This window comes from Delphinus delphis, chromosome 16 (genome assembly GCF_949987515.2).
Source record: "Delphinus delphis chromosome 16, mDelDel1.2, whole genome shotgun sequence".
NCBI classification, from domain to species: domain Eukaryota; kingdom Metazoa; phylum Chordata; class Mammalia; order Artiodactyla; family Delphinidae; genus Delphinus; species Delphinus delphis.
In genome coordinates this window covers 35,371,410-35,397,769 of record NC_082698.1, presented here as the reverse complement: position 1 = coordinate 35,397,769, position 26,360 = coordinate 35,371,410, and the positions used below count along the sequence as shown (strand labels likewise).

Below are 26,360 nucleotides of genomic sequence, written 5' to 3'. Positions count from 1 at the left end.
TCATAAATGGTGTGGCTTCTATGTCCCTCTTTCATTTTCCCTTCCTGTTTCATACTCAAGACACAATTAAATAGTCAATTGTTGCCAGTTTCATTCATTCATTCATTCGTTCGTTCACTTCTCCAGCCAATATTTATTGAGACTTTCCACATACCAACAGAAGCTGGAAGCAAACAGAGATGAATAAGATGTCTCTGTCCCCACGAACCTCAGCACTTGATGTGTGGGGGACAAACAAATATAATCAACTACATTTCAGCCTGATGGTGATAGAGAAGGAAGCTCAGAGTGGTCAGGGAGAGCCTGGGAGGAGCACCTAAGCCAGACCAAGGTGTCAGGGACAGCCTCCTGGAGACCATGACACTTTCGCTGCGTCATGAAGAATGCTTGGGAAATAGGCAGAAAAGAGGAGGGCATTCTAGGCAGAGGAAACAGAATGTACTGGGACATGGAAGCAAAGGAGGACATGGTATATGCAGGAAAACAGAAGCAGCCCCTATACTTCCTGTGACACATACGAAGTACACAGAGGAAAGGGCAAGCGCAGGAGACAGCTAGGATGTTATCTGAGGAGTGATGGTGCACCACAAACCCTCCCCTCCCCATTCTCTACAACATTATACAAGGTACCCGTCATTTATCCTTCCCGACTGACCCAGAGCGCACCTCAGCATGAGTGAACTCAAGTCCCTGACGTGCCTCAAGCAGCATCTGCAGGAAATCATGGAACTGACCTTGGCCCCTATTTCTGGCATCACTGGACAGGTAGGGTGGTTTGCAGGCAGGCTGGCATTCCCTGAAGCCTCAGCAAGACCCCATATAGACTTTTCCTAAAGGCAAACTTGATTTATTGGTGCTTTTTCCTTTTAGGATGAAAGAAGAAAAGACTCAGAAAGGGCATCAGTGAACCTTCCCATTCAAACAACTTTCCAGTCCCAGAGAGCTGCCCTGACTAGCTGGTAGAACTCAATTCCCTGGCACAGCTATTATTAATATTAATATTAGTAATAATAACAATGCTCTCAATCGGTGGTTGTTTTATATGAGTCAGGCTCTTGGCTAAACTCCTCAAGTATATAATCTCATTTATTCCTTATGTTAACTTCATGGAGATATTTCTACCATGCATGAGGAACGAGGTTTAGAAATAAGGTACAGTGACTTACGCAAGGCCACAGTTAGGAGTCACAGAAAAAGAATCTGTGTCCTGTCCCCTGGCTTCTGTCTTAACAGAGCTTTCTGTGCCCTTCCCCAATCCTACGGGAATCCTGGTCTAAACAGCCCCGACCCCTGACCTTTCCACACCAAGCTCCCCTACTCTCTCCCAAATTTACCAGACTCATTTATTCATTCAGGGATACTTTTGCATTCCCACTAGTGTACATGAGCCTGAGGAAGATGAATCAGACACTGTCTTGAGCCTAAAGTGTTTCTACTCTAGTAGGATATTCCTTAATCCATTGATCCATTCATTCAACAAATATGATTCAGCGCCTACTGTGTGCCAGGAACTCTGCAAATGCTAGGAAAATCGAAGTCAAAGTTCTTGCCCATTCTAATGGAATTTAAGACAGGCACATAAACAATTATCTCGAAGGTACAACGCAGCAGATACAGGGTTGGAATGCAGGTTTCCCGACTCCCAGGTGAGTAGCTCAACTTCTTGAAAGAGCTGTTTCTAGTCAATGTCTCTCCTTCCTTCCTCCCAATCTCTCCTCACCTCTCTCCACCGGGGCTTCCATTCCACTGTTTCACTGAAACCTCTCTTCTCAAGATCACCAGTGACTTCACGGTCACCCAATTCACTGGCCATTTTTCTAGCTTTATCTTACAACAGCGTTTGACACAGGTGATATTCTATCCTTGTCAAAACATTTCCCTTAATTTCCGTGATAGCACTCTCCAGATGTTCCTACTTCACTGCCCATCCCTTTTCAAACTTTGCTGGCTCTTCCTCTTCTCTTGACCTCTAAACATTTTATCTTGCTAAGGACGGGTAGCTGGACCCCACCCTATGGCTTTAAATATCATTTCCAATGAAGCCCAAATTTGTATCTCCAGTCCTGACTTCTCTCTGGAACCCGAGACTCTTATACCCAAATGTCTAATGATATCAAACTTAGCATTCAAAATAGAACTCTTGGAAATGCAAATCAAAACAACAATGAGGGATCACCTCACACCAGTCAGAATGGCCATCATTTTTTTTTTTTTAAAGACACATTTATTCAGCACCATGATCAGACTATTACATTTAACGATCAACAGCATGGGCGCAAAAAAAAAAAAAAAAAATCTACATTAAGACCCTTTGTTGGAATGCTTTACACTTTCCACAGAACAGAAACTCAAATAACCTGTTATACAATTAGTCACAAATACAGTCCTCGAGTTTTTTTGCCCATACACGAGTATTGTCTAAAACATGTCTTCTTTGTAGCAGCTAGGCCCTGCCACCACTGTGCTTGACTGAGTTCACAAACCTGTAGCTTCCCTGTCACTTCCCTGGCTCTCCTCTCCTGCTAAGCTTTGTTTCCTGGCGGTAATCAAAGCTTCCTGCCACTGCCATAGCTCCTGCTGCTGCTGGAACAGCCATAGCCACCTTGGTTTCATGGTTTGGCAAAGTACTGACCTCCACCACCATAGGGGCCAGCACTTCTGCCTCCAAAGTTTCCTCCTTTTATGGGTTCAAAATCTGAAGATTGATTGTTGTAAATGCCAAAATCATTGTAGCCTCCACCACCTCCAAAATTGCTCCCATCATTACCAAATCCATTATAGCCATCCCCACTGCCACCATAGCCACCACCACCGCGGCTGCCACCAAAGCCAGCTCGACCACTGAAGTTTCCTCCACGACCAAAGCTGTCATTCCCACCAAAACCCCCTCCACGACCACCACCAAAGCTTCCAGAACCACTTCGACCTCTTTGGCTGGATGAGGCACTAGCCATCTCTTGCTGAGATAGGGCTTTCCTTAGTTCACAGTTGTGGCCATTCACAGTGTGGTATTTCTGACTGACAATCCTGTCTATGGAGTCATGGTCATCAAAGGTTACGAAAGCAAAGCCTCTCTTTTTGACACTGCCTTGGTCAGTCATGATTTCAATCACTTCCATACTGTTCAAAATAATCTCTTAGGTGATGTTCTTCAGTGTCTTCTTTAATGCCACCAACAAAAATCTTTTTCACAGTTAAGTGGGCACCAGGTCTTTGAGAATCTTCTCTTGAGATGGCCCTCTTTGGTTCCCCAACTCTTCCATCCACCTCGTGTGGCCTTGAGTAGCATACATGACAACCCGGAAGCCTCTGGAGTGCCTGGTGCTTGGATCCCTCATTACCACACAGTCTGTGCACACTCCCGACTGCTCACAATGGCTCCTCAGGCTCTCATCGGTTGTTTCAAAGCTCAAACCTCCGACGAAGAGCTTCCGCAGCTGTTCGGGCTCTTTGGGAGACTCTGACTTAGACACGACGGCAGTGGAGCTGGGGGGAGACATCAACGATGCTTACTCGGTGGCGTTCACAGGCAGAAAGCAGAATGGCCATCATTAAAAAGTCTACAAATAACAAATACTGGAGAGGGTGTGGAGAAAAGGGAACCCTCTTACACTGTTGGTAGGAATGTAAATTGGTGCAGCCATTATGGAGAATAGTATGGAAGTTCCTCAAAAAAAAAAACTAAAAATAGAGTTGCCACATGATCCAGCAATCCCACTCCTGGGCATATATCCAGACAAAATTATAATTCAAAAAGATACGTGCACCCCTATATTCACAGCAGCGCTATTCACAATAGCCAAGACATGGAAGCAACCTAAATGTCTATCAACAGATGAATGGATAAAGATGTGGTACATATATACAATGGAATGTAGCAGTCAGCCATAAAAAAGAATGAAATAATGCCATATGCAGCAACATGGATGGACCTAGAGATTAGCATACTAAGTGAAGTCAGAAAGAGAAAGACAAATACCAAATGATATCACTTATAGGTGGAATCTAAAATATGACACAAATGAACTTATCTACAAAACAGACATAGAGAACAGACTTGTGGTTGCCAAGGGTGGGGGGAGGGAAGGATTGAGAGTCTGGGGTTAGCAGATACAAACTATTATATAGAGAATGGATAAACGACAAAGTTCCATTGTATAGCACAGGGAACTATATTCAATATCCTGTGATAAACCATAATGGAAAAGAATGTGTGTGTGTGTGTGTGTGTGTGTGTGTGTGTGTGTGTATTATATATATATAAGTGAATTATTTTGCTGTACAGCAGAAATTAATACAACATTGTAAATCAACTATATATCAATAAAATAAATTTTTTTAAAAACCCAAGATAGAACTCTTGATTTTCACCACCAGTTCTGCTACTCTCTTATTTGATCAACAGCATAACCATCGACTGAGTTGCTCGAGCCCAAAGCACATAGTCATCCTTTTTTCTTCTCTGTCCCTCACCCCCCAGATCCAATCCATCAGTTAGTTCTGCCAGTGTGCCTCCCAGACGTATCTTGAACTCCTCCACTTTGCTCCATCTTCACTCCTCTCAATCATCTTTTATCTCAACAACAACAGAAGCCTTCCCATTGGTCTCCCAGCTTTCATTCACACTACTTTCCATTTCATTCTCCACAAAGTAACCACAAGGAACTATTAAGATTACAAACCAGATCATGTCACCCAAGACTTCAAACTCTCCAAGGCCTCCACTGCATTTAGAATAAAATCCAATCTCTTTACCTGTCCCAAATCCCAATATGAGTTGTGACCACTGCTTTACTCTCATCTCCTTCTGGGCTTTCCTTTGATCTCTCTACTCCAATCACACTGGCCCAGGGCCTTTGTACCAGCTGCTGCCTTTGCCTGGAATGTTCTTCCTCCTGATCTTCACATAGGCAGCTCCATCACGTTATTTACATCATGATGTATATGTCACCTCCTCAGACAGGCCTTCCATGATCAACCACTCTAACACATCACTCTGTTTTAATTCTCCATGTGGCACTTATTACTAATGAATCAGTGTGTGTGTGTGTGTGTGTGTGTGTGTGTGTGTGTGTGTGTGTGTGTGTGTTTAGTTTATATGTTTCTTGCCTATTTATTCTTACTAGAATGTAAGATTCAAGATAGCAGAGGCCTTATTTGCTTTTGCTGAGGATATAAAAGAGTAACCAATAAAGATTAAGTAATCAATAAATACTGAAGATGTGAATAGATGAATCCCCTAGGACTCCCATAATAAGAAAAGGCAATTTTTCTGTCAAGAAATTGCTAACACGGAGGGTGGCAGGGAGGGAGACGCAACAGGGAAGACATATGGGAACATATGTTTATGTATGACTGATTCACTTTGTTATAAAGCAGAAACTAACACACATTGTAAAGCAATTATACCCCAATAAAGATGTTAAAAAAAAAAAAGATTTGAGGGGATGGGGAAGGAAACCCCAAGGAATAGTTTATAATATCCTGCTTCCTCATTGACATATATACACTACCAAATGTGAAATAGATAGCTAGTGGGAAGCAGCCGCATAGCACAGGGAGATCAGCTCGGTGCTTTGTGACCATCTAGAGGGGTGGGATAGGGAGGGTGGGCGGGAGGCTCAAGAGGGAGGGGATATGGGGATATATGTGTACATATAGTTGATTCACGTTGTTATACAGCAGAAACTAACGCACCATTGTAAAGCAATTATACACCAATAAAGATGTTAAAAATATAAAAAAAAAAAAAAAAAAAGAATCCGACTGCCAATGCAGGGGACACGGTTTGAGCCCCGATCCAGGAAGATTCCCACATACCGCGGAGCAACTATACCCTTACGCCACAACTACTGAAGCCGGCGCACTCTAGAGCCCGTGCTCTGCAACAAGAGAAGCCACCGCAACGAAGGGTAGCCCACACCGCAACGAAGAGTAGCCCCCGCTCTCCACAACTAGAGAAAGCCCGCATGCAACAACGAAGACCCAACGCAGCCAAAAATAAATAAAATAAAAATTTTTTAAAAATAAAAAAAAAAAAAAAAGAAATTGCTAACATTCACAGGAAGACAGACAAAATGAAAAGGCAGAGGGCTATGTACCATATGAAGGAGCAAGGTAAAACCCCAGAAAAACAACTAAATGAAGTGCAGATAAGCAACCTTCCAGAAAAAGAATTCAGAATAATGATAGTAAAGATGATCCAGGACCTCGCAAAAAGAATGGAGGCAAAGACCGAGAAGATGCAAGAAATGTTTAACAAAGACCTAGACAAATTAAAGAACAAACAGAGGTGAACAATACAATGACTGAAGTTAAAAATACACTAGAAGGAAACAACAGCAGAATAAGTGAGGCAGAAGAATGGATAAGTGACCGGGAAGACAGAAAGGTGGAATTCACTGCTGCAGAACAGAATAAAGAAAAAAGAATGAAAAGAAATGAAGACAGACTAAGAGACCTCTGGGACAACATTAAACGCAACAACATTCGCGTTATAGGGGTCCCAGAAGGAGAAGAGACAGAGAAAGGACCCAAGAAAATATTTGAACAGATTATAGTCGAAAACTTCCCTAAGATGGGAAAGGAAATAGCCACCCAAGCACAGAGAGTCCCATACAGGATAAACACAAGGAGAAACACGCCGAGACACACAGTAATCACACTGGCAAAAATTAAAGACAAAGAAAAATTACTGAAAGCAGCAAAGGAAAGACGACAAATAACATACAAGGGAACTCCCATAAGGTTAACAGCTGATTTCTCAGCAGAAATTCTACAAGCCAGAAGGGAGTGGCATGACATATTTAAAGTGATGAAAGGGAAGAATCTACAACCAAGATTACTCTACCTGGCAAAGATCTCATTCAGATTTGATGGAGAACTCAAAAGCTTTACAGACAAGTAAAAGCTAAGAGAATTCAGCACCACCAAACCAGCTCCACAGCAAATGCTAAAGGAATTTCTCTAAGTGGGAAACACAAAAGAAAAGGACCTACAAAAATGAACCCAGGGGCTTCCCTGGTGGCGCAGTGGTTGAGAGCCTGCCTGCCGATGCAGGGGACACGGGTTCGTGCCCCGGTCCGGGAGGATCCCACATGCTGCGGAGCAGCTGGGCCCGTGAGCCATGGCCACTGAGCCTGCGCGTCCAGAGCCTGTGCTCCACAACGGGAGAGCCCACAACAGTGAGAGGCCCGCGTACTGGGAAAAAAAAAATAAAAAATAAACCCAAAACAATTAAGAAAATTGTAAGAGGAGCATACATATGAATAATTACCTTAAATGTGAATGGATTAAATGCTCCAACCAAAAGACACAGGCTCGCTAAATGGATACAAAAACAAGATCCATATATATGCTGTCTACAAGAGACCCACTTCTGACCTAGGGACACATACAGACAGAAAGTGAGGGGATGGAAAAAGATATTCCATGAAAATGGAAATCTAAAGAAAGCTGGAGTAGCAATACTCATATCAGATAAAATAGACTTTAAAATAAAGAATGTTACAAGAGACAAGGAAGGACGCTACATAATGATCAAGGGATCGATCCAAGAAAAAGATGTAACCATTATAAATATATATGCACCCAACATATTAGCACCCCAATACATAAGGCAACTGCTAACAGCTATGAAAGAGGACATCAACAGTAACACAATAATAGTGGGGGACCTTAACACCTCACTTACACCAATGGACAGATCATCCAAACAGAAAATTAATGAGGAAACAAGCTTTAAATGACACAACATACCAGATAGATTTAATTGATAATTATAGGACATTCCATCCAAAAACAACAGATTACACTTTCTTCTCAAGTGTCCATGAAACATTCTCCAGGATAGATGGCATCTAGGGTCACAAATAAAGCCTCAGTAAATTTAAGAAAATTGAAATCATATCAAGCATCTTTTCTGACCACAACGCTAGGAGATTAGAAATCAATTACAGGGGAAAAAATTGTAACAAACACAAACACATGGAGGCTAAACAATATGTTACTAAATAACCAAGAGATCACTGAAGAACTCAAAGAGGATATCAAAAAATACCTAGAGACAAATGACAATGAAAACACAATGATCCAAAATGTATAGGATGCAGCAAAAGCAATTCTAAGAGGGAAGTTTATAGCAATACAAGCCTACCTCAAGAAACAAGAAAAATCTCAAATAAACAATCTAACATTACACCTAAGGGAACTAGAGAAAGAAGAACAAACAAAACCCAAAGTTAGCAGAAGGAAAGAAATCATAAAGATCAGAGCAGAAATAAATGAATAGAAACAAAGAAAATAGCAAAGATCAATAAAACTTAAACCTGGTTCTTTGAGAAGATAAACAAAATTGATAAACCATTAGCCAGAGTCATCAAGAAAAGAGGGAGAAGACTCAAATCAATAAAATCAGTAATGAAAAAGGAGAAGTTACAACAGGCACCACAGAAATACAAAGCATCCTAAGAGACTACTACAAGTAACTCTATGGCAATACTCTATGGCAATAAAATGGACAACCTGGAAGAAATGGACAATTCTTAGAAAGGTATAACCTTCCAAGACTGAACCAGGAAGAAATAGAAAATATGGACAAATCACAAGCACTGAAATTGAAACTGTGATTAAAAATCTTCCAACAAACAAAAGTCCAGGACCAGATGGCTTCACAGGTGAATTCTATCAAACATTTAGAGAGGAGCTAACACCCATCCTTCTCAAACTCTTGCAAAAAACTGCAGAGGAAGGAACACTCCCAAACTCATTCTGGGAGGCCCCCATCACCCTGATACCAAAACCAGTCAAAGATACTACAAGAAAAGAAAATTACAGACCAATATCACTGATGAATATAGATGCAAAAATCCTCAACAAAATACTAGCAAACAGAATCCAACAACACATTAAAAGGATCATACACCATGATCAAGTGGGATTTATCCCAGGGATGCAAGGATTCTTCAATATATGCAAATCAATCAATGTGAAACACCATATTAACAAACTGAAGAAGAAAAACCATATCATCATCTCAGTAGATGCAGAAAAAGCTTTTGACAAAATTCAACACCCATTTATGATAAAAACTCTCCAGAAAGTGGGCATAGAGGGAACTTACCTCAACATAATAAAGGGCATACAGGACAAACCCAGAGCAAACATCATTCTCAGTGGTGAAAAACCGAAAGCATTTCTTCTAAGATCAGGAACAAGACAAGGATGTCCACTCTCACCCCTATTATTCAACATAGTTGTGGAAGTCCTAGCCACGGCAATCAGAGAAGAAAAAGAAATAAAAGGAATACAAATTGCAAAAGAAGAAGTAAAACTGTCACTGTTTGCAGATGACATGATACTATACATAGAGAATCCTAAACATGCCACCAGAAAACTACTAGAGCTAACCAATGAATTTGGTAAAGTTGCAGGATACAAAATTAATGTACAGAAATCTCTTGAATTCCTATACACTAATGATGAAAAATGAAAGAGAAATTAAGGAAACACTCCCATTTACCACTGCAACAAAAAGAATAAAATACCTAGGAATAAACCTACCTAGGGAGACAAAAGACCTGTATGTAGAAAACTATAAGACACCGATGAAAGAAATCAAAGATGATACAAACAGATGGAGAGATATACCATGTTCTTGGATTGGAAGAATCAATATTGTAAAAATGACTATACTACCCAAAGCAATCTACAAATTCAATGCAATCCCTATCAAATTACTAATGGCATTTTTTACAGAACTAGAACAAAAAATCTTAAAATTTGTATGGAGACACAAAAGACCCCGAATAGCCAAAGCAGTCTTGAAGGAAAAAAACGGAGCTGGAGGAATCAGACGCCTTGACTTCGGACTATAGTACAAAGTTACAGCAATCAAAACAACATGGTACTGGCACAAAAACAGAAATATAGATCAATGGAACAGGACAGAAAGCCCAGAGATAAACCCACACACCTATGGTCAACTAATCTATGATAAAGGAGGTAAGGATATACAATGGAGAAAAGACAGTCTCTTCAATAAGTCGTGCTGGGAAAACTGGACAGCTACATGTAAAAGAATGAAATTAGAACACTCCCTAACACCATACACAGAAATAAACTCAAAATGGATTAGAGACCTAAATGTAAGACTGGATACTATAAAACTCTTAAAGGAAAACATAAGAACACTCTTCGACATAAATCACAGCAAGATCTCTTTTGATCCACCTCAAGAGTAATGGAAATAAAAACAAAAATAGGGCTTCCCTGGTGGCGCAGTGGTTGAGAGTCCGCCTGCCGATGCAGGGCACACGGGTTCGTGCCCCGGTCCGGGAAGATCCCACATGCCGCGGAGTGGCTAGGCCCGTGAGCCATGGCCGCTGGGCCTGCACGTCCGGAGCCTGTGCTCCGCAACGGGAGAGACCACAACAGTGAGAGGCCCGCGTACTGCAAAAAAGAAAAAAAAATAATAAAAATAAACAAAAATAAACAAATGGGACCTAATGGAACTTAAAAGCTTTTGCAAAGCAAAGGAAACTACAAACAAGACGAAAAGACAACCCTCAGAATGGAAGAAAATATTTGCAAACGGGGCTTCCCTGGTGGCGCAGTGGTTGAGAGTCCACCTGGCGATGCAGGGGACATGGGTTTGTGCCCCAGTCTGGGAAGATCCCACATTCTGTGGAGCGGCTAGGCCCGTGAGCCATGGCCACTGAGCCTGCGCGTCCGGAGCCTGTGCTCCGCAACAGGAGAGGCCACAACAGTGAGAGGCCTGCATACTGCAAAAAAAAAAAAAAAAAATTAAGAAAAAAAAATTTGCAAACGAATCAATGGACAAAGGATTAATCTCCAAAATATATAAACAGCTCATGCAGCTCAATACTAAAAGAACCAACAACCCAGTCCAAAAATGGGCAGAAGACCTAAATAGACATTTCTCCAAAGAAGTCATACAGATGGCCAAGAGGCACATGAAAAGCTGCTCAACATCACTAATTATTAGAGAAATGCAAATCAAAACTACAATGAGGTATCACCTCACACCAGTTAGAATGGGCATCATCAAAAAATCTACAAACAAGAAATGCTGGAGAGGATGTAGAGAAAAGGGAACCCTCTTGCACTGCTGGTAGGAATGTAAATTGATACAGTCACTATGGAGAACAGTATGGAGGTTCCTTAAAAAACTAAAAAGAGAATTACCATATGACCCAGCAATCCCACTACTGGGCGTATACCGAGAGAAAACCATAATTCAAAAAGACACATGCACTCCAGTGTTCATTGCAGCACTATTTACAATAGCCAGGTCACGGAAGCAGCCTAAATGCCCATTGACAGATGAATGGATAAAGAAGACGTGGTCCATATATACAATGGAATATTACTCAGGCATAAAAAGGAATGAAATTGGGTTATTTGTAGAGACGTGGATGAATCTACAGACTGTCATACAGAGTGAAGTGAGTCAGAAAGAGAAAAACAAATATCGTATTTAACGTATGTATGTGGAACCTATAAAAATGGTACAGATGAACTTGTACAGAGAAACAGATGTAGAGAACAAATATATGGACACCAAGTGGGGAAAGCAGCGGGGGAGGGGTGTTGTGATCAATTGGGAGATTGGGATTGACATATATACACTAATATGTGTAAAATGGATAACTAATAAGAACCTGCTGTATAAAAAAATAAATAAAATAAAATACAAAAAAAGAAGAAATTGCTAACCAAGGACTATCACCTTTGACCCAGAAAGGAAGCCAGAGTGGTAGGAGCCTGGCAGTATTCAGAAAACTATCAAGTATAAAACCGTGAGGTAATCTGTTTATTAAACGAGAGAATCTGCAAAGACTTCTCTTGAGAATATCAGAGACTTTTTCAAACCAAACGTATAGAACATACATCTCCCAAAATACAATTCTGAAATATTCAGGCAGCTGGGCTGGATTGATTCTAGATGGATTGAAGCATGCCATTTAAGTCTCCCCATGATAGGCTATAAATATTGATAGCCCCCTTTAGGTGGACGGTTCTGCCTGATGCTCCACATGAAAGAACCATTTGGAAGGAAGAAAGCTATCCAGCTGCCTCTCTTTGAAAGATTGGGAAATACTATCAGAATGCCCAGAAATACAGAATTTGAATCAGAACAGAGGCCAGGATGAAAGTGAGAACACAAACCGGCTAAATGGGCAAAAATAAGCTCCCCAAATAGATGCACTGGAGATGTTCCCCCAAAGTCCCACAGCTGCTCAGCCCCCAGAGGCTGGCATCCTGTACTTCAACAGGCAACATCAGAAGCATGAGCGCTTAGCTCTGACCTAGCAGTCCTCGTTTTGCAGCAGTCCTTAACAAGAACTCTCCAGGCACAGAAAGGCTGTTCAAAAACAGACCATAGAGTACTGGGGGTTTTATTGATGGAAGTGCTCAAACTAGCCAATTGTTTGCAAACAGAAGCTAAATGACTCATAAACTCTTTCAAGAAAGGTCATATCGCACAGGGATTGACTGCAAAGCAACATGTACAACCTAACTTTTTAAAGGTCCAAATTTTCTGGTGTGTGAATAAAATAATCTTAATTTAGGCTCAACTAGATAACCCCTTGAGGACGAGGCTGCGTCTTTATTCAGCTTTGTATCCCCACAGTACTTCAATACCCAGTAGGCAAACAACAAGGGTTTGCTTAGTAAATAAATCTCACCCCCACCATCTCCTCTAGCTTGCTCGCCCATGTATCCTCTCTCTCCCTCTCCCCTCCCCTCCCTCTTGCTCGCCCATGTATCCTCTCTCTCCCTCTCCCCTCCCCTCCCTCTTTCTCTCTCTCCATCCATATCCCCACCACCTACCTAACCCTCTCTCCATCCCTCTTCTCTCTCTCTCTCTCTCTCTCTCTCACACACACACACACACACACACACACACACACACGTATATACACTTGGCCTCTTTGTTAGGACCTCCTACTCATCTAACTTAAAACTATGAAGATGTGGATCTTAACATTCCACAGCGACCTCACCTTGCCCATAACCCCAAAGCTAACAGATGGACTGGAGTGGGAGATACCACAGATGAACACTAGAGAAAAATGTGACAAAACACATCTGGCCCCAAGGATATTAGATAAGAGACTACGGACTGATATGAATATAATAATAATTATTATTAACATCATCACTGTCCTGTCTGAACAGCAGGAGAAAACACTTATCACTTGACATGGTTCAGAGATGATGTTCACAAAGCCAACAGCCCTCCGAGCTGGAGTCAGACCTTCCCTCAGCCAAGCAGGATTCACTGCTTTCCCCCTGTGTGCTCTTAGGCAAGTTACTTAACCTCTCTCAGCCTCCCTTTCCTCATCCTGCAGGAGTAGCAGGGATGAGAGTAACCACAGAGTGGTCATGGGGATGAAATGAGATGCATCACATAAATCCCGTGGCACTGGGCCCGGCACATAGTACGTGCTCAATAAATGATATTGTGACTGTCAGTTACTGTGCTTCCCTACTTGGGTATCTCCTTCATGCCTGACACCTATGGCTTTCCTTCTGGGATGCATGAGCTTGGTCGAAATATGTTTTGTTCATTGAAACGAAAAGGATCTGGGATTTTTGCTTAATTTTGCCTGCCTTTTCACCCTGCTTCATGGCACAGCAACGATGACAATAAAGAGCTGACTCCTGGCTCTAAGCTGCTAAATCTTTTGCATCACTAGGGCTTTGTTTATGTCAGTGTTCCTCACCCACGTGTAGAGCAGAAAGTGACTCACCAGCCTACCGTGCCTTGATGGGACGACCCCTTGGGACTGTCCCATTGCCTCCACGCTGTTTCTGTTTCATTATACAATCTCCTGACTCTAATTTGGTTTCCCTAAAAAACTTCACCAAGAAGAATATTTCATAAGAAGCTGGAGAATAAGAAGGCAAGGCCAGGGCTTCCCTGGTGGCGCAGTGGTTGAGAGTCCACCTGCCGATGCAGGCGACACGGGTTCATGCCCTGGTCTGAGAAGATCCCACATGCCGCGGAGCAGCTAGGCCCGTGAGCCATGGCCGCTGAGCCTGCGCGTCCAGAGCCTGTGCTCCGCAATGGGAGAGGCCACAGCAGTGAGAGGTCCTAGTACTGCAAAAAAAAAAATAGTAAAAAAGAAAAAAAAAAAAAAAAAGAAGGCAAGGCCAGACATTTGGGAATCAGAGGCACCCACCTTCCCTCTCTTCCTTCCTTCCTTCCTCAGTCAATCCACACGGATTAACTGAACACCTACTATGTGCCAAGTACTATGCTGGGGGCTGGGGATTCAGTCTCCAACAAGAGAGACCCTGGTCCTACCATGCCTGCTGTATGGATGACCCCACAAATCATGAATCCATTACAATTAATTTCACAAACCAGTCATTACAAATTGAGGTGAGTGCAAGAAAGAAAACATGCAGGGAGTTATAAGACTGTCTAAGATAGTCTGGGGATTCTCGGAATGCTTCCATGAGGCAGTAACATCTAGTTGAGGACCTGTCTGAAGAGTGGTAAGAATGAACCAGCCCAAGAGGCACATAAGTGTGTCAGCGGGGTGGGGTGGGGAGTAGGCAATAAAAAGACTTGTGAAGTCCCTGAATTGCAAAATCTCAAGGAATAGAAAGAAGCTCAGAGTTGCCAGAATATGGGGGGGGGGCGGGGAAGGGAGGCAGGGGAGGAAGAGAGACGATCTACACGATAGTTAGCGAATTGAACTGACTTGAACAGAACCTTTGGCAGAAGTCGGCAAACTCCAGCAGGGTTAAATCTGGTCCCTTCCTGTTTTTGTATAGCCTCCCCACACACACCAGCTAAGAATGTTTTCATATTTTTAAATAGTTGAAAAAAATTAAAAAGACTAATATTTAATAACATTGTGAAAATCTTATGAAATTCAAATTACAGTAGCCATAAATAAAGTTTTACTGGAACACAGCCAAGCCCGTACATTTACATATTGTCTATAGCCGCTTTCACACTACAGTGGCAGAGTTGGGGAGCTGCGACAGAGACTATATGGCATACAAGCCTAAAATATTTACTATCTAGCTCTTTGTGGAAAAAAATTGCCAACCCCTGATCTAGTGAGATAGGCAGAAGTCAGATTATAAGATCTTTTCAATCATATTAAAATTTTAGGATCTTATCCCAAGAGCAGGGGAACTCATTAACCCATTAAAGAGTTTGAAGAGGAGAACAGCATAGTTCAGCAGCGCCCAGACCTGTATGCACATTGGGTTAACCTAGGGAGCTTCCAGAATATAATGCATGAGTCTCACCCCCAGAGACTGTGCATCAGTTGGGTTTGTGTATGGCCTGGGTATGGGCTTTGGAATTTTTTGAAGATTCCTAGGTGATGCTAATGTGCAAGTAAACTTTGGGAACCATGGATAGAATCGCATTTGCATTTTTACAAGATCACGCTAACTCAGGGCTTCTCCCTCTGGCTGAATACACATTAGAATCATCTGGGGGATATTTTCAAAGATACTGATGCCAAGGTCCACCCAGACCAATTACATCAGGATCTCTAGAGATGGGCTCCGAGCATTGCCCAGGCGATTCTAACGTGCAGCTAAGGTTACACACTCTGCATTAATGTGCAGCAAGGGTAGATACACGAAAGCCCTGGGAGGCTACTTCGCATGGTCCAAGTGAAAGATGGCAGAGGCTTGGCTTGAGTGTCTGGCGCTGGAACTGGGGAGAAGAAAAGTGAAGGGACAGTGAGCAGGACCTGGCGATGCACTGGTGACAGGGGAGGGCTGGGTGGAAAGTTTCAAAAGTGATACCTAAATGTCTAGCAAAGCAAATGGGTGCAGCCTGATGCCACTTATTGGGATGGGAACCTTGGAAGAGGGAGAAGTTTGGGGGGTAAGAACATTAGTTCTGTTCTGACATCTTGTTAAAAGGGAGGATGCCTATGATGGGATTAGTCAGATTGAGGCTATAAAGAAGGCTGCGTCACGTCACAAGAGGCCTTGAATGCTATCTTAACAATGTTCTCTTTATATAGCAGACAATGGCTACAATGATGTAGAGGAACACATATGGGCTTTTGATTCAGATGGTGTTCCTGCCACATACAGTGCGTGTGCTCCCTCAGCTTCCTCATCTACAGAATGGGATTTAAAATGTTCACACTCTGTCTCCTATAGCTTTGGCCAGCCGACCTCAATGACAGCACAGGCCTCAATAAATGCCCTTACAAAGGTGTTGTGAAGATTAAATGAGGTATTATGTGAATCTCTAGAAATTTATGTAGCACAAAAGACCCTCAGAAATGGTAGTTGTTATTCCTAAAGGAGAATGGCACAGTGACACCTCACAATGATGTTTTAGGAAGTGTATATGGACAATGGTGTGAAGGATAAGCACATAAGATAAGAAACTGGCACTTAGGTTTAGCAGTTACGACAGACAACATGATGGTATCTGTTCATCCATCAGTAAGAAGTCAGAGTCCCGCAATCCTGTGGCGTCCACAGTCCTCCAGAATCCCGGCTACCCTCCCAGTGCACTGCTTCTCCTTCCCAAGTGTGGCTCTGGTTGTCTGTCTTGACCAAGATGAAGGCCAGAGCTCTAGCCACCCTACTCACAGCCCAGGTGACAAGATGGAGAAAAAGACCGAAAGAAGAGGATTCTATCAACTCTTAAAGTGTATATACAAGCTGAAAATTAATTTTAGAGATGAGCAAGGATGACTTCCTTCAAAGATAAAGGGGATCCAGAGACACCAGAATGCACCCTGCACTGCTGATCACAGCAGAATTAAGGCCAAGAGCAGAACTCAGATCATCGAAGCAAATGAGTCATAGTACCTGGCAAGGAAGCAAGGCTTCAGCCAGACACCAGTCAGAACTCAAGCTTATGGCTCTTGCAAGTTAGCCACAGGAGTTCCTGTAACTGTGGACAACCCAAAAATGACCCCTGCCCTCAAACATGAGGCTAAAAACTAATGGATGCTGAGAGCATTAAAACAATAATTGCATCCGCTCAGATTAACCATACATCTGATGTAAATTCATATACACCTCACAGGGTGTCATCAAATAAATACTTCTGTCCCTTTAATGTAAAACAAAATACATATGTAGGAAAGTGCCTAAAATATACATGAATATTTTAATAGTAATTTTTAAAGTGAACCCTCATGTAACTACCTCTACAGGCAAGAGATAAAACATTACACCACCTCAAAAGCACACCTCTCTGATCACAGCACCCCTCCTTCCCACCCAGAAGTAATTAACTACTATCCTTGTTCTCGTGATGTGTACTTCCTTCCTTTTCTTTATGATATTTACACTTATGTATGTCTCTAAACAATGTTGTTTCTTTCATTTTTATATGAATGGAATCATGTGTTCTTCTGGACTCCACTTCTTCTGCTCAGCATTATGTTTGTGGCCCCAAAGAATTTATGGGTGAAATTACATGATGTCTGACATCTGAGTTAAAATACTGTGAGGAAGGAGGAGTTGCAAAGTATACTTTGAATACGGTGGTCATAAATTCATCACTGTTGAAGCTAGGCGATGGATAGATTAGGCTCTTTATACTATACTCTTGACTCTTAAATAAGTCTCAAAAATTTTATAATAAAAAATTGTTTACATTACTTTGTGAGATTCATTTTACTACAACAATTTTCATTGCTATATAGCAACAGTTTTCTAAGTAAGGTCCCAAAACCAGGAGCATCAGAATCATTGGGGAATTTGTTTAAATGAAAATATGCAAATAATTGGGCTCCACCCCAGACTTACTGAACCAGAAACTCTTGGAATGGGGTCCAGTAATCTGTGTTTTAATAAGTCCTCCAGATAGTTCTGATGCATGCTCAAGTTTGATAACCACTACTCAATAGTATTCTATTCTGTGAATGTTCCACAATTGATTTATCCATTCTACTACAGATACACTTATATATTATTTCAAGTTTGGGAGTTTCAAATTTGTGGATATTATAAATATTCTTGTACAAGACTTCTGGTGACAAGAGTCTCTCTGACATATACCTAGTGGTAAAATAATAGAATCCCAGAATCATAGGGTGTATGTATCATCAACACTACATGATAATGGCAAACTATTTTCAAAGTAGTTCGCCAATTCACAGTCCCACTAGTAACGTACGAAAGTTCCCGCTGCTCTACATCCTCGCCAATATTTGGTATTTTTCAGACATTTTAATTGTTGCCATCTTAGAGGGTTTAACACTTTTAAGCTATCCAAGTTGGGATCAAAAAACATGTATTAGGGAACAGAACTCCAGACATGAAATCATAGTATTGCAAATATATTAGTTGGTGGGCTTACATGGAATAGGCCTGATGTAGGAAGAATTTGGCATGATGGAGAAACTGAAAAAGGTCGATATGACTATACTATGGAAAGCAAGGTGAAATACAGTACAAAATGTTGTTGGGAAGTAAGGGAGGAATAAATCAGGGACCTTGTAGGTGTGCTAAAGACTTTGAATTGTATTCCTAGTGAAATGAAAAGCCAATGAAGGGTTTTAAGCACAAAATTTACATCATTATATTTCTATATCTGCATACATTTAAAATCTTTCAGGCACACATCCACTTCTACCTATGATGGGGTTGCTTAATGCTTCAGACCAATGCTTCTGCTGAAAACAACTAGAAAAGCTGGATAAAGCACAAATATACACACACACACACACACACACACACACACACACACACACACACACACACACACACCCCCTGCCTAAAGGCATAACAGAGTTTTTGAGAAAACCAGGAGTGGAGGGGACAAAATCCTAGAAATGAGAGAACCACAAAGAGATGAGCCAAAATTCTGCAGCCACTCTTTACCTTGGGACATTTGCCTAAACTAGGTGAGGGGTAAGGAGCTGAGGATCTAGGCAAAAAGCCTCAACAGAAATGCTATTAAGAGGCAAAAATACCAGAAGAAATTTTGGTAGTCTCTTGAGGAAAGAAAAACAAAAATTAGAGACCTGAGATGCCAAGATCCAAATAAGAAGGAAGGAACAGAAAACTATGCCCAACACTTGGCTCGTATTCCTCTCAAGACATTTGTTGAATTCTGAAGCTGTGCAGGGCAGGAGGCTAAGAAGCCAAGGAGAAATCTCCCAAAAAAACTTTCAGTGAGAGTTTTGATAGTCTCCCACTGCTAAGGAGAGAAAGAAACAGAGTTCTGAACTAGCCAAGGGGAGAAGTCATTGAGAACCCCCTATGCTCTTAGCTGAAGTTCCAAGAAAGCTACACCTTAGAAAGAGGCATTGGCCAGTGGCAGACACAGCTTTATCAAAACTAAAACAAAGCCTACGGTCAGCTAAGTCCCTAACTGGATTACAATAATCAGTCCCCCAATATGCCTGCCTAGAAGCTATTTTCTCTGGAGTAGAATAACATCATATACAACATCCACAGTTTTTCATACAAAATGTTGAGTATACTATTAAAGTTTATTAAGCATGCCAAGACACAAAGCCAAAACCCAGAGCTGAGGGCGGGGTTGGGGGGGGGAAAGATCACACACAAAGAAACCACAAGTGATTCAGATATTAGAGTTGGTAGAAAAAGAGTCTAACTATGATTAATATGCTCAGAAGTAAAATAGCAAGTTGGAGAAATTCAGTGAAAAGGCAAAGAATTTCACCAGAGAGTTAGAATCAATAAAAAGGATCAAATGCAAAAAATAAAGATCAAATATAATTTCTAGTACTCTAAAATTAAGAACTCAATAGATAAGAGCAAACAACCTATTAAACAGAGCAGAAGAGATGATTAATAAATTGGAAGGTAGGTCAAAATTCTTCAAAGCTGAAGAACAGAGAAAAATATAAAATGGAAAAGAAAGAAAAGAGTGTAAGATACATGTGTGATAAAGTAAAACAACCTAAATTATGTAACTTTGAACACGCAGAAGAAGAAAGAAGAGGATAGTAAAAGTATTTAAAGAGATACTAGCAAACTGATTAGAGATATCAATACACAAATACAAAAGTTACTAAGAACCTCAGCAGGGTTGACAGCAAATAAACAACAGAAAATAATCAATAATGCCAAACCTTGGGACATCACAGAAAAATGTATAAAAACTAAAGACAAAAAGAAAATCCTGAAAGCAGCCAGAGGAAAAAAGACACATTATCTTCAAAGAAGTAATAACAATGTTGGTAAATGACTAATTTTTCAACAGAAATGATGGAAGCCTGAAGATAATGGAATAATGTTTTAAAGTGCTGAACAAAAACTCAAACATAGAATTCCATACTTAGAGAAAATATCATTCAAAATGATAGTAAAATTAAGACATTTTTAGATAAGTAAAAACTGAGAGGATCTGTCACCAGCAAACCCTCACTTTAAAAAATGCTAATGAAAGTCTAACAGGCATAAGAAAATGATCCCAGACGAAGGCATGATAATATAGGAAAAAATAAAGAGCAGTGGAAAAGGTAACCATGTGGGTAAATAAGAATGAATACTGACTGCTTAAAATAACAATAAAGATAATATCTAATAGGTTTTTAAAATATATAGATTAAAATGCATGACAATAACACAAAAGATGTCAGGGGGTATATAGAATTAAAATTCAATAAGGTACCTTATAATCCAGTGTTATATTTACCCAAAAGGAATGACAATATGTACACAGGATGACATAAATAAATATTTATAGAAGCACTGTTAGTGATATATAGAAAATGGAAACAATGCAAATGACCATCTACAGGTGAACTGATAAGCAAATTAAATGGAATACTACTCAGCAAAAATAAATGAATAAAACATTGACAGGCTAAAAACTATGGATGAATCGCACAGCAGACATTATTATTGAGCAAAAGATGCCAGATTTAAGAGTACACACTATATGATGCCATTTTATGAGGTTTTATCCAAGAAAAACTAATCTATGATGCTAACAGTCAGGACAATGGTTATCTTTGGGAGTATTAGAAACTGGAGAAGAGCAAGAGGGGACCTCTAGGAGGTTGGTGATGTTCAATTTCTTGATCTAGCTGCAGATTACCTCCATGGGTTCACTTAGTGGAAATGCATCAAGCTCTACATTTAGGATTGCTCACTTTTCTGTATGTATTTCAAAAAATCGTTTGAAAATATACTTCGTAAGTACAGAAAGTTATATGCAGGATAACAAGACTGTATCAAGCATCAAGATTAAGAAACAAAGTATGACCGATATCATTGATATGTATGTTACTCCCTGATTACACCTCCACCCACCCCACCAGAGATAACTACTCTCATGAATTTGGTGCTCACCATTCCTCTGAACTATTTTATACTTTGACTCCTTATGTCAGTTCACCTAAACAATATATAGAACTGTTTTGCATGTTTTTGAACTGTATATAAAAGATAATTTGACCTCTATTGTTTAAAGATTATTCTAAAAAGGGCACAAGGAAACCTTCCGGGATGACAAAATATTCTATATCTTATTTGGAGTGTTGGTTACATGGGTACATACATTTGTCAAAACTCATCAAAATGTACATTTAATATCTGTGCATTTCACTACAGGGAAATGTTATCTCACTTAAAACCATTTTAAAAAAAATAGATCATTCTAGCTTCTTCATAGGCAATGGATGAAGACTGGACAGAAGTGGAATCAGGAAGGCCAGTTAAAGTATTACAGCAGACCTAGTGAGGGTCAAACGCACCTATCTGAGGAGTAAGGAAATAAAGTCAGGTTGTGGTCACAGTTCTTTAAAGAGCAGCTTAACTGTGAAGTGGAGCAGTAACTGGAGGGAGGAGTGAAGCCAAAGAAGGAGTTCTTAAAAATGGAATATCAAGCTTGACCCTGTTGAGAGGCAACACTGAAGGCAAAGAAGAGATGAGGGCTCAAGGGAAAAACGAAGTCCTCCAGAATGTGAGAGGGAATAGGATGTGAAGTGTAGGTGGTTTGGTCTTTGCTGGGATACAGTGTCTTCTTGTTTTTTAACTGGAAGGAAATAAAAACGGTAGAGATGCAGGAAAAATCGTTTGGTGGTGGAAAGACAAAGTAGTTTCCATCCAATGGCTGCTACTTTTTCAATGATCATGGGTCACTATCTATAAACGGTGGGGATCAGAGTGTTGAAGCCTGTGAAGAAGAAGGCCATGAAATTCCATTGGAAAAGGCTGGGAAAGCATCCCAGCATGGTGGGGAGGGGTTAAGAAAAATCAAATGTTCCATTTTAGACAGGTTAAATGCCCAACAGGTAACCAAATTCTTGTAATATAGCATGGGCTCAGAATATTATTATTCATCTTTGCTTATGCTGCACGAAGCACAGCGTAACACATATTAGGTGCCCGAGAGAGAATGGATAAATGGATGAATGAAGATTAAATTCTTTTCATATTTTCTTAGCACACTTTTATATCATTGGCCATATTCCACAATGGAACTGAAGAAAAAATAGAAATAATGCACCTTATCAGTCAACCGATAACAAATGCATTTTCCTTTTTCTCATTTTTAGTTCTGTGTGTTCTTGGAAGAAAGGCAATCTGTGTCTTCCGATGCTATAAATTCTTCATTTTATCTAAATAAATGACATATTCATCTTCTAAGATAACTGTTAAGCAGAATTCACCAATGGGGCAATTCTCATAAAAAAAACTAAGAGACAGAATCTTCATCCCTATGTTAACACAATTTGTGACAATCGTAAGGATAGAGCTGACAAAGAAATTAGAAGCTCTGGCCAAGGTGGATGGACCTAGAGTCTGTCATACAGAGTGAAGTAAGTCAGAAAGAGAAAAACAAATACCATATGCTAACACATATATATATAGAATCTAAAAAAAGAAAAAAAATGGTTCTGAAGAACCTAGAGGCAGGGCAGGAATAAAGACGCAGACGTAGAGAATGGACTTGAGGACATTCTCAAGAGGGGGAAGGGTAAGCTGGGACTGGAATGAAGTGAGAGAGTGGCATTGACATATATACACTACCAAATGTAAAACAGATAGCAAGTGGGAAGCAGCTTTATAGCACAGGGAGATCAGCTTGGTGCTTTACGACCACCTAGAGGGGTGGGATAGGGAGGGTGGGAGGGAGATGCAAGAGGGAGGGGATATGGGGATATATGCATATGTATAACTGATTCACTTAGTGATACAGCAGAAACTAACACACCATTGTAAAGCAAGTATACTCCAATAAAGATGTTAAAAAAAAGAAAAGATTAACCTCATCTCTGTATTGGAGATGTTCCTGCTGCTGCTAAGTCACATGTGCATCATGAGTAAAGAAAACCTTTAGCTCATGTACAGGAATCTCAGTGTGGTCCCACCCAAACCTGGTCATCCTAGGAGACAAATTAGCACACTGTGCTGTTTGTTTATCATTTATCAATTACGAAATGAAAAAAGCTTATAAATGCATTACTTGCAGCAGAAATTGTTATTCGCTTTATTACACTAAGTTCCATTTAAAAGGACTCCATTCATGCAAGAAGCACCGTTTTCGTTGGATGAACAGTCGGATTTTTACGCTTATAATTCAAGCATATACTTACTGTGTACATTGACTGCACTCTCCCGTTCCTGTTGCCACAGCCAGACTGCAGTCAGACTGTAAATGCATATCTGTGGTCATGCTTAACTACAGTCATTCAGAACTTCAGCTGTCAAGTTTGGAGCTAATATTCTCACGTATGCAGTTCATGCTCTACTCTTAAAAATCATTCCTTGTTTGCTATTAGAAGCTCCTAACATAACATACAAAATGGCAGCATCAATTTTTTTAAATAATCTAGATCTTTAACTAAATGCAAATACAATGTATTTTTCTTCCCTGAAAATATCCCCTTCCTTCAGTAACTATAAACACTGGCCAAGCAGTAAAATAGCACAACATGTTAAATATTAAAAAACAAAACAAACAAACAAAAAAAAAACCCACACACACAATATAGCAGTGTTTACAGGGAGGAAAAGGAGGAAAACTTCAGTTTTGTGCTACACCATCCTTTGAGACACTCTCATTTTAAGTGTGGAGGCATCAATTACTTCTCCTTTGCTGTAAGGTCTACACGTTTAAAGGTTCTGTAGGTCCACTAAGAAAATAAGCAACTGTTTCTCTGTATCATTAAACACAACAGGATACCAGCCTGTGCTGGTTTTAAAACACTAGCAAAACTCCAACTGTGAATATTAAGGTTTTACTATTTCAGTCTCCAGAGAAGCAGAGAGTTGTTTTGTTGCCCGAGCATTAGGACCGTACTTCAAGTTGTCAACTGCACAATATTTCTAGGACCAACGACTAGCTCCACTGCAGAATCTTGTAATCCTAGAGTCTGAAGAAACCTTGCAGGTCTCCTATTCCAATCTGACATCCAAGACAGGAATTTTTTCCCCCAGCATCCCTGACTGACAGTCAGCCTCTGTTTCAATTACTCCAGTGGGGGAGTTCTCAAGAGAAGATTCCCAAGGGATATGATGAAATGCTAGAACCAACCATTCAGACAGGGAATAAGGCTCCAGTAAGCCTGGAGGATACAGACAGCCTTGCCAGACAGTAAAACCAGACTTCCAAAAGAATGTGACTCAGAATCAGCAATCATAGAGGTGCAACGTTAAAACATGTAGACCCCCCAATTTGGGGGCCATTCTAGGTCTTTTTATTGGCCTGAGAAGTAGCTTGTGCAATCAGGAAAGCAAGGTGGCTTTTCTCCCGCTGATTTCTTAAAGTAAGAACTGATTCTTTCAGGCTCACAGCAAGGGTTTGTCAGGCTCAGAGAGGATCAAATCCCTTCCTTCTGAAAACCAAGACAAGGGACCCCCTGGTGGAACTTCTAACGCTTAAAATACTCTTAACTTTGGTCTTAAAATTCTCACTACCGTAAACCAGAACATTTCGAGCTCTTCTTTTAAAGGTGTATATAGGCTACGCTGTAACTGAAGTTGTTTGGTTGGTGTCGGGTTGATGTGGGGGGGGGGGGGGTAAGCGCAGCCCTTCCTCCCACAGGGGAGTCTGGTTTATCCGACCAAGAAAGGCAAGTGTGTGGGGCTGAGCTGCCAGCACATCCCCAGGCGGACCCCGGGACGGGGCAGCCCGGCCCTTACCTGTCGATGCTGATCACGCACAGGGTCATGATCGAGGCCGTGCAGCACATGACGTCCATGGCGATAAAGACGTTGCAGAAGAAGTGGCCAAAGATCCACTTGCCCCCGATAAGGTCGGTGACGCTGACGAAGGGCATGACCGCCACGGCCACCGAGAGGTCGGCCAGCGCCAGGGACACGATCAGGTAGTTGGAGGGCTGGCGGAGCTTCTTGACGAAGCACACAGAGATCACCACCAGGCAGTTGCCGGCGATCGTCAACAGCGTGATGAGCGTCAGGATGGAGCCGATCACAACTTTCTCGGCGCTGCCGTAGTTGATCTGCTCCCCGCAGCCGGAGGCATTGTCCGGGAGTGCGTCCCAGGTGGGCACGGGGCTGGCCGTTACCTCAGGGACCCCGTGCAGCAGGTGCGGCGCCCAGGAGCCCGCGACCGGGCCGGCGCCGTCGGGGCTCAGGTCGGGCAGCCCGCGTCCCACCTCTGGCAGAAAAGAGCGGAGGTGCCCGTAGAGGTCCGGGCGGCCGCTGCTGTTAACGTCCATCATCGTGCCGCTGTGCGTCGCTGCCCATGGAGCCGGCGCCCCCGCCACGCGCTCCGGCTGCCGGCCCGGGGGCTTCACCTCGTCGGTTCCGCTCCGCTCGGCCCAGCCATGGGGCCCGCGCAGTCCGCTGGAGGGCGCCCCGGCCCGGCCTTGCGGCCCCGCACGTCCCGGTCCTCCAACAGCAGCGGACGACGCGGGAGCGCGGCCACCCGGGGACTCCCTGCGGGAGGCGCCTCCAGCACCCGACGGACCCCCGGGACGCGCGGGATCAGGGGCCGGCGGGCCGGGCTCGGCTGGCCGCGCCGCACCGCTCGTACCGCTCGCAGACTTCAGCCGCCGAGTGGCTCGGCCGAGAGCGCCCGGGAGGCAGCGGCAGAAGTTGCGGAGAGCGCCCCGCCCCTCGCGCCCGCCGCCGCCGCCGCCGCCGCCGCTCCCCTGCGGCAACCGCGCCGCGTCCCCGTCGCCGCCGCCGCCGCCGCCGCCGGCCGCTGCCCGCCCGCCCCGGGCTCCGGGACGGGTTTCCCCGGCTGGGCAGGGGCCGCCGTCTCTCCCGCGCCCCCCGGCACTGGGCGGGGGGCGGTGCTCCACGTGCCTCCCGGGATCCCGAGCCGCTTTGCCCGGGAATCTTCCGCAGGAGGCTCACACTCCCTCCGACAGACCCGAACCTCCTCACTAGTGAACGACAGTTTGGTGGGGGAGGACTAGGGAGCCCGTGGA

The 26,360-nt window shown here is 42.3% G+C and overlaps 1 protein-coding gene and 1 pseudogene across 1 annotated transcript in view; both read right to left on the bottom strand.

Annotated features, from left to right (window-relative positions):
• Positions 1-25,873, bottom strand: part of HTR7 (5-hydroxytryptamine receptor 7) — a 95,098-nt gene extending 69,225 nt beyond the window's left edge. The window contains exon 1 of the mRNA XM_060034490.1: positions 25,105-25,873. Within this exon, the coding sequence (XP_059890473.1) occupies positions 25,105-25,646 (542 nt within the window). The 5' untranslated portion in view covers positions 25,647-25,873. The remainder of the gene's footprint in view (positions 1-25,104) is intronic.
• On the bottom strand, positions 2,523-3,500 carry LOC132439624 (heterogeneous nuclear ribonucleoprotein A1-like; annotated as a pseudogene).
• Positions 25,874-26,360: the final 487 nt, after the last annotated feature.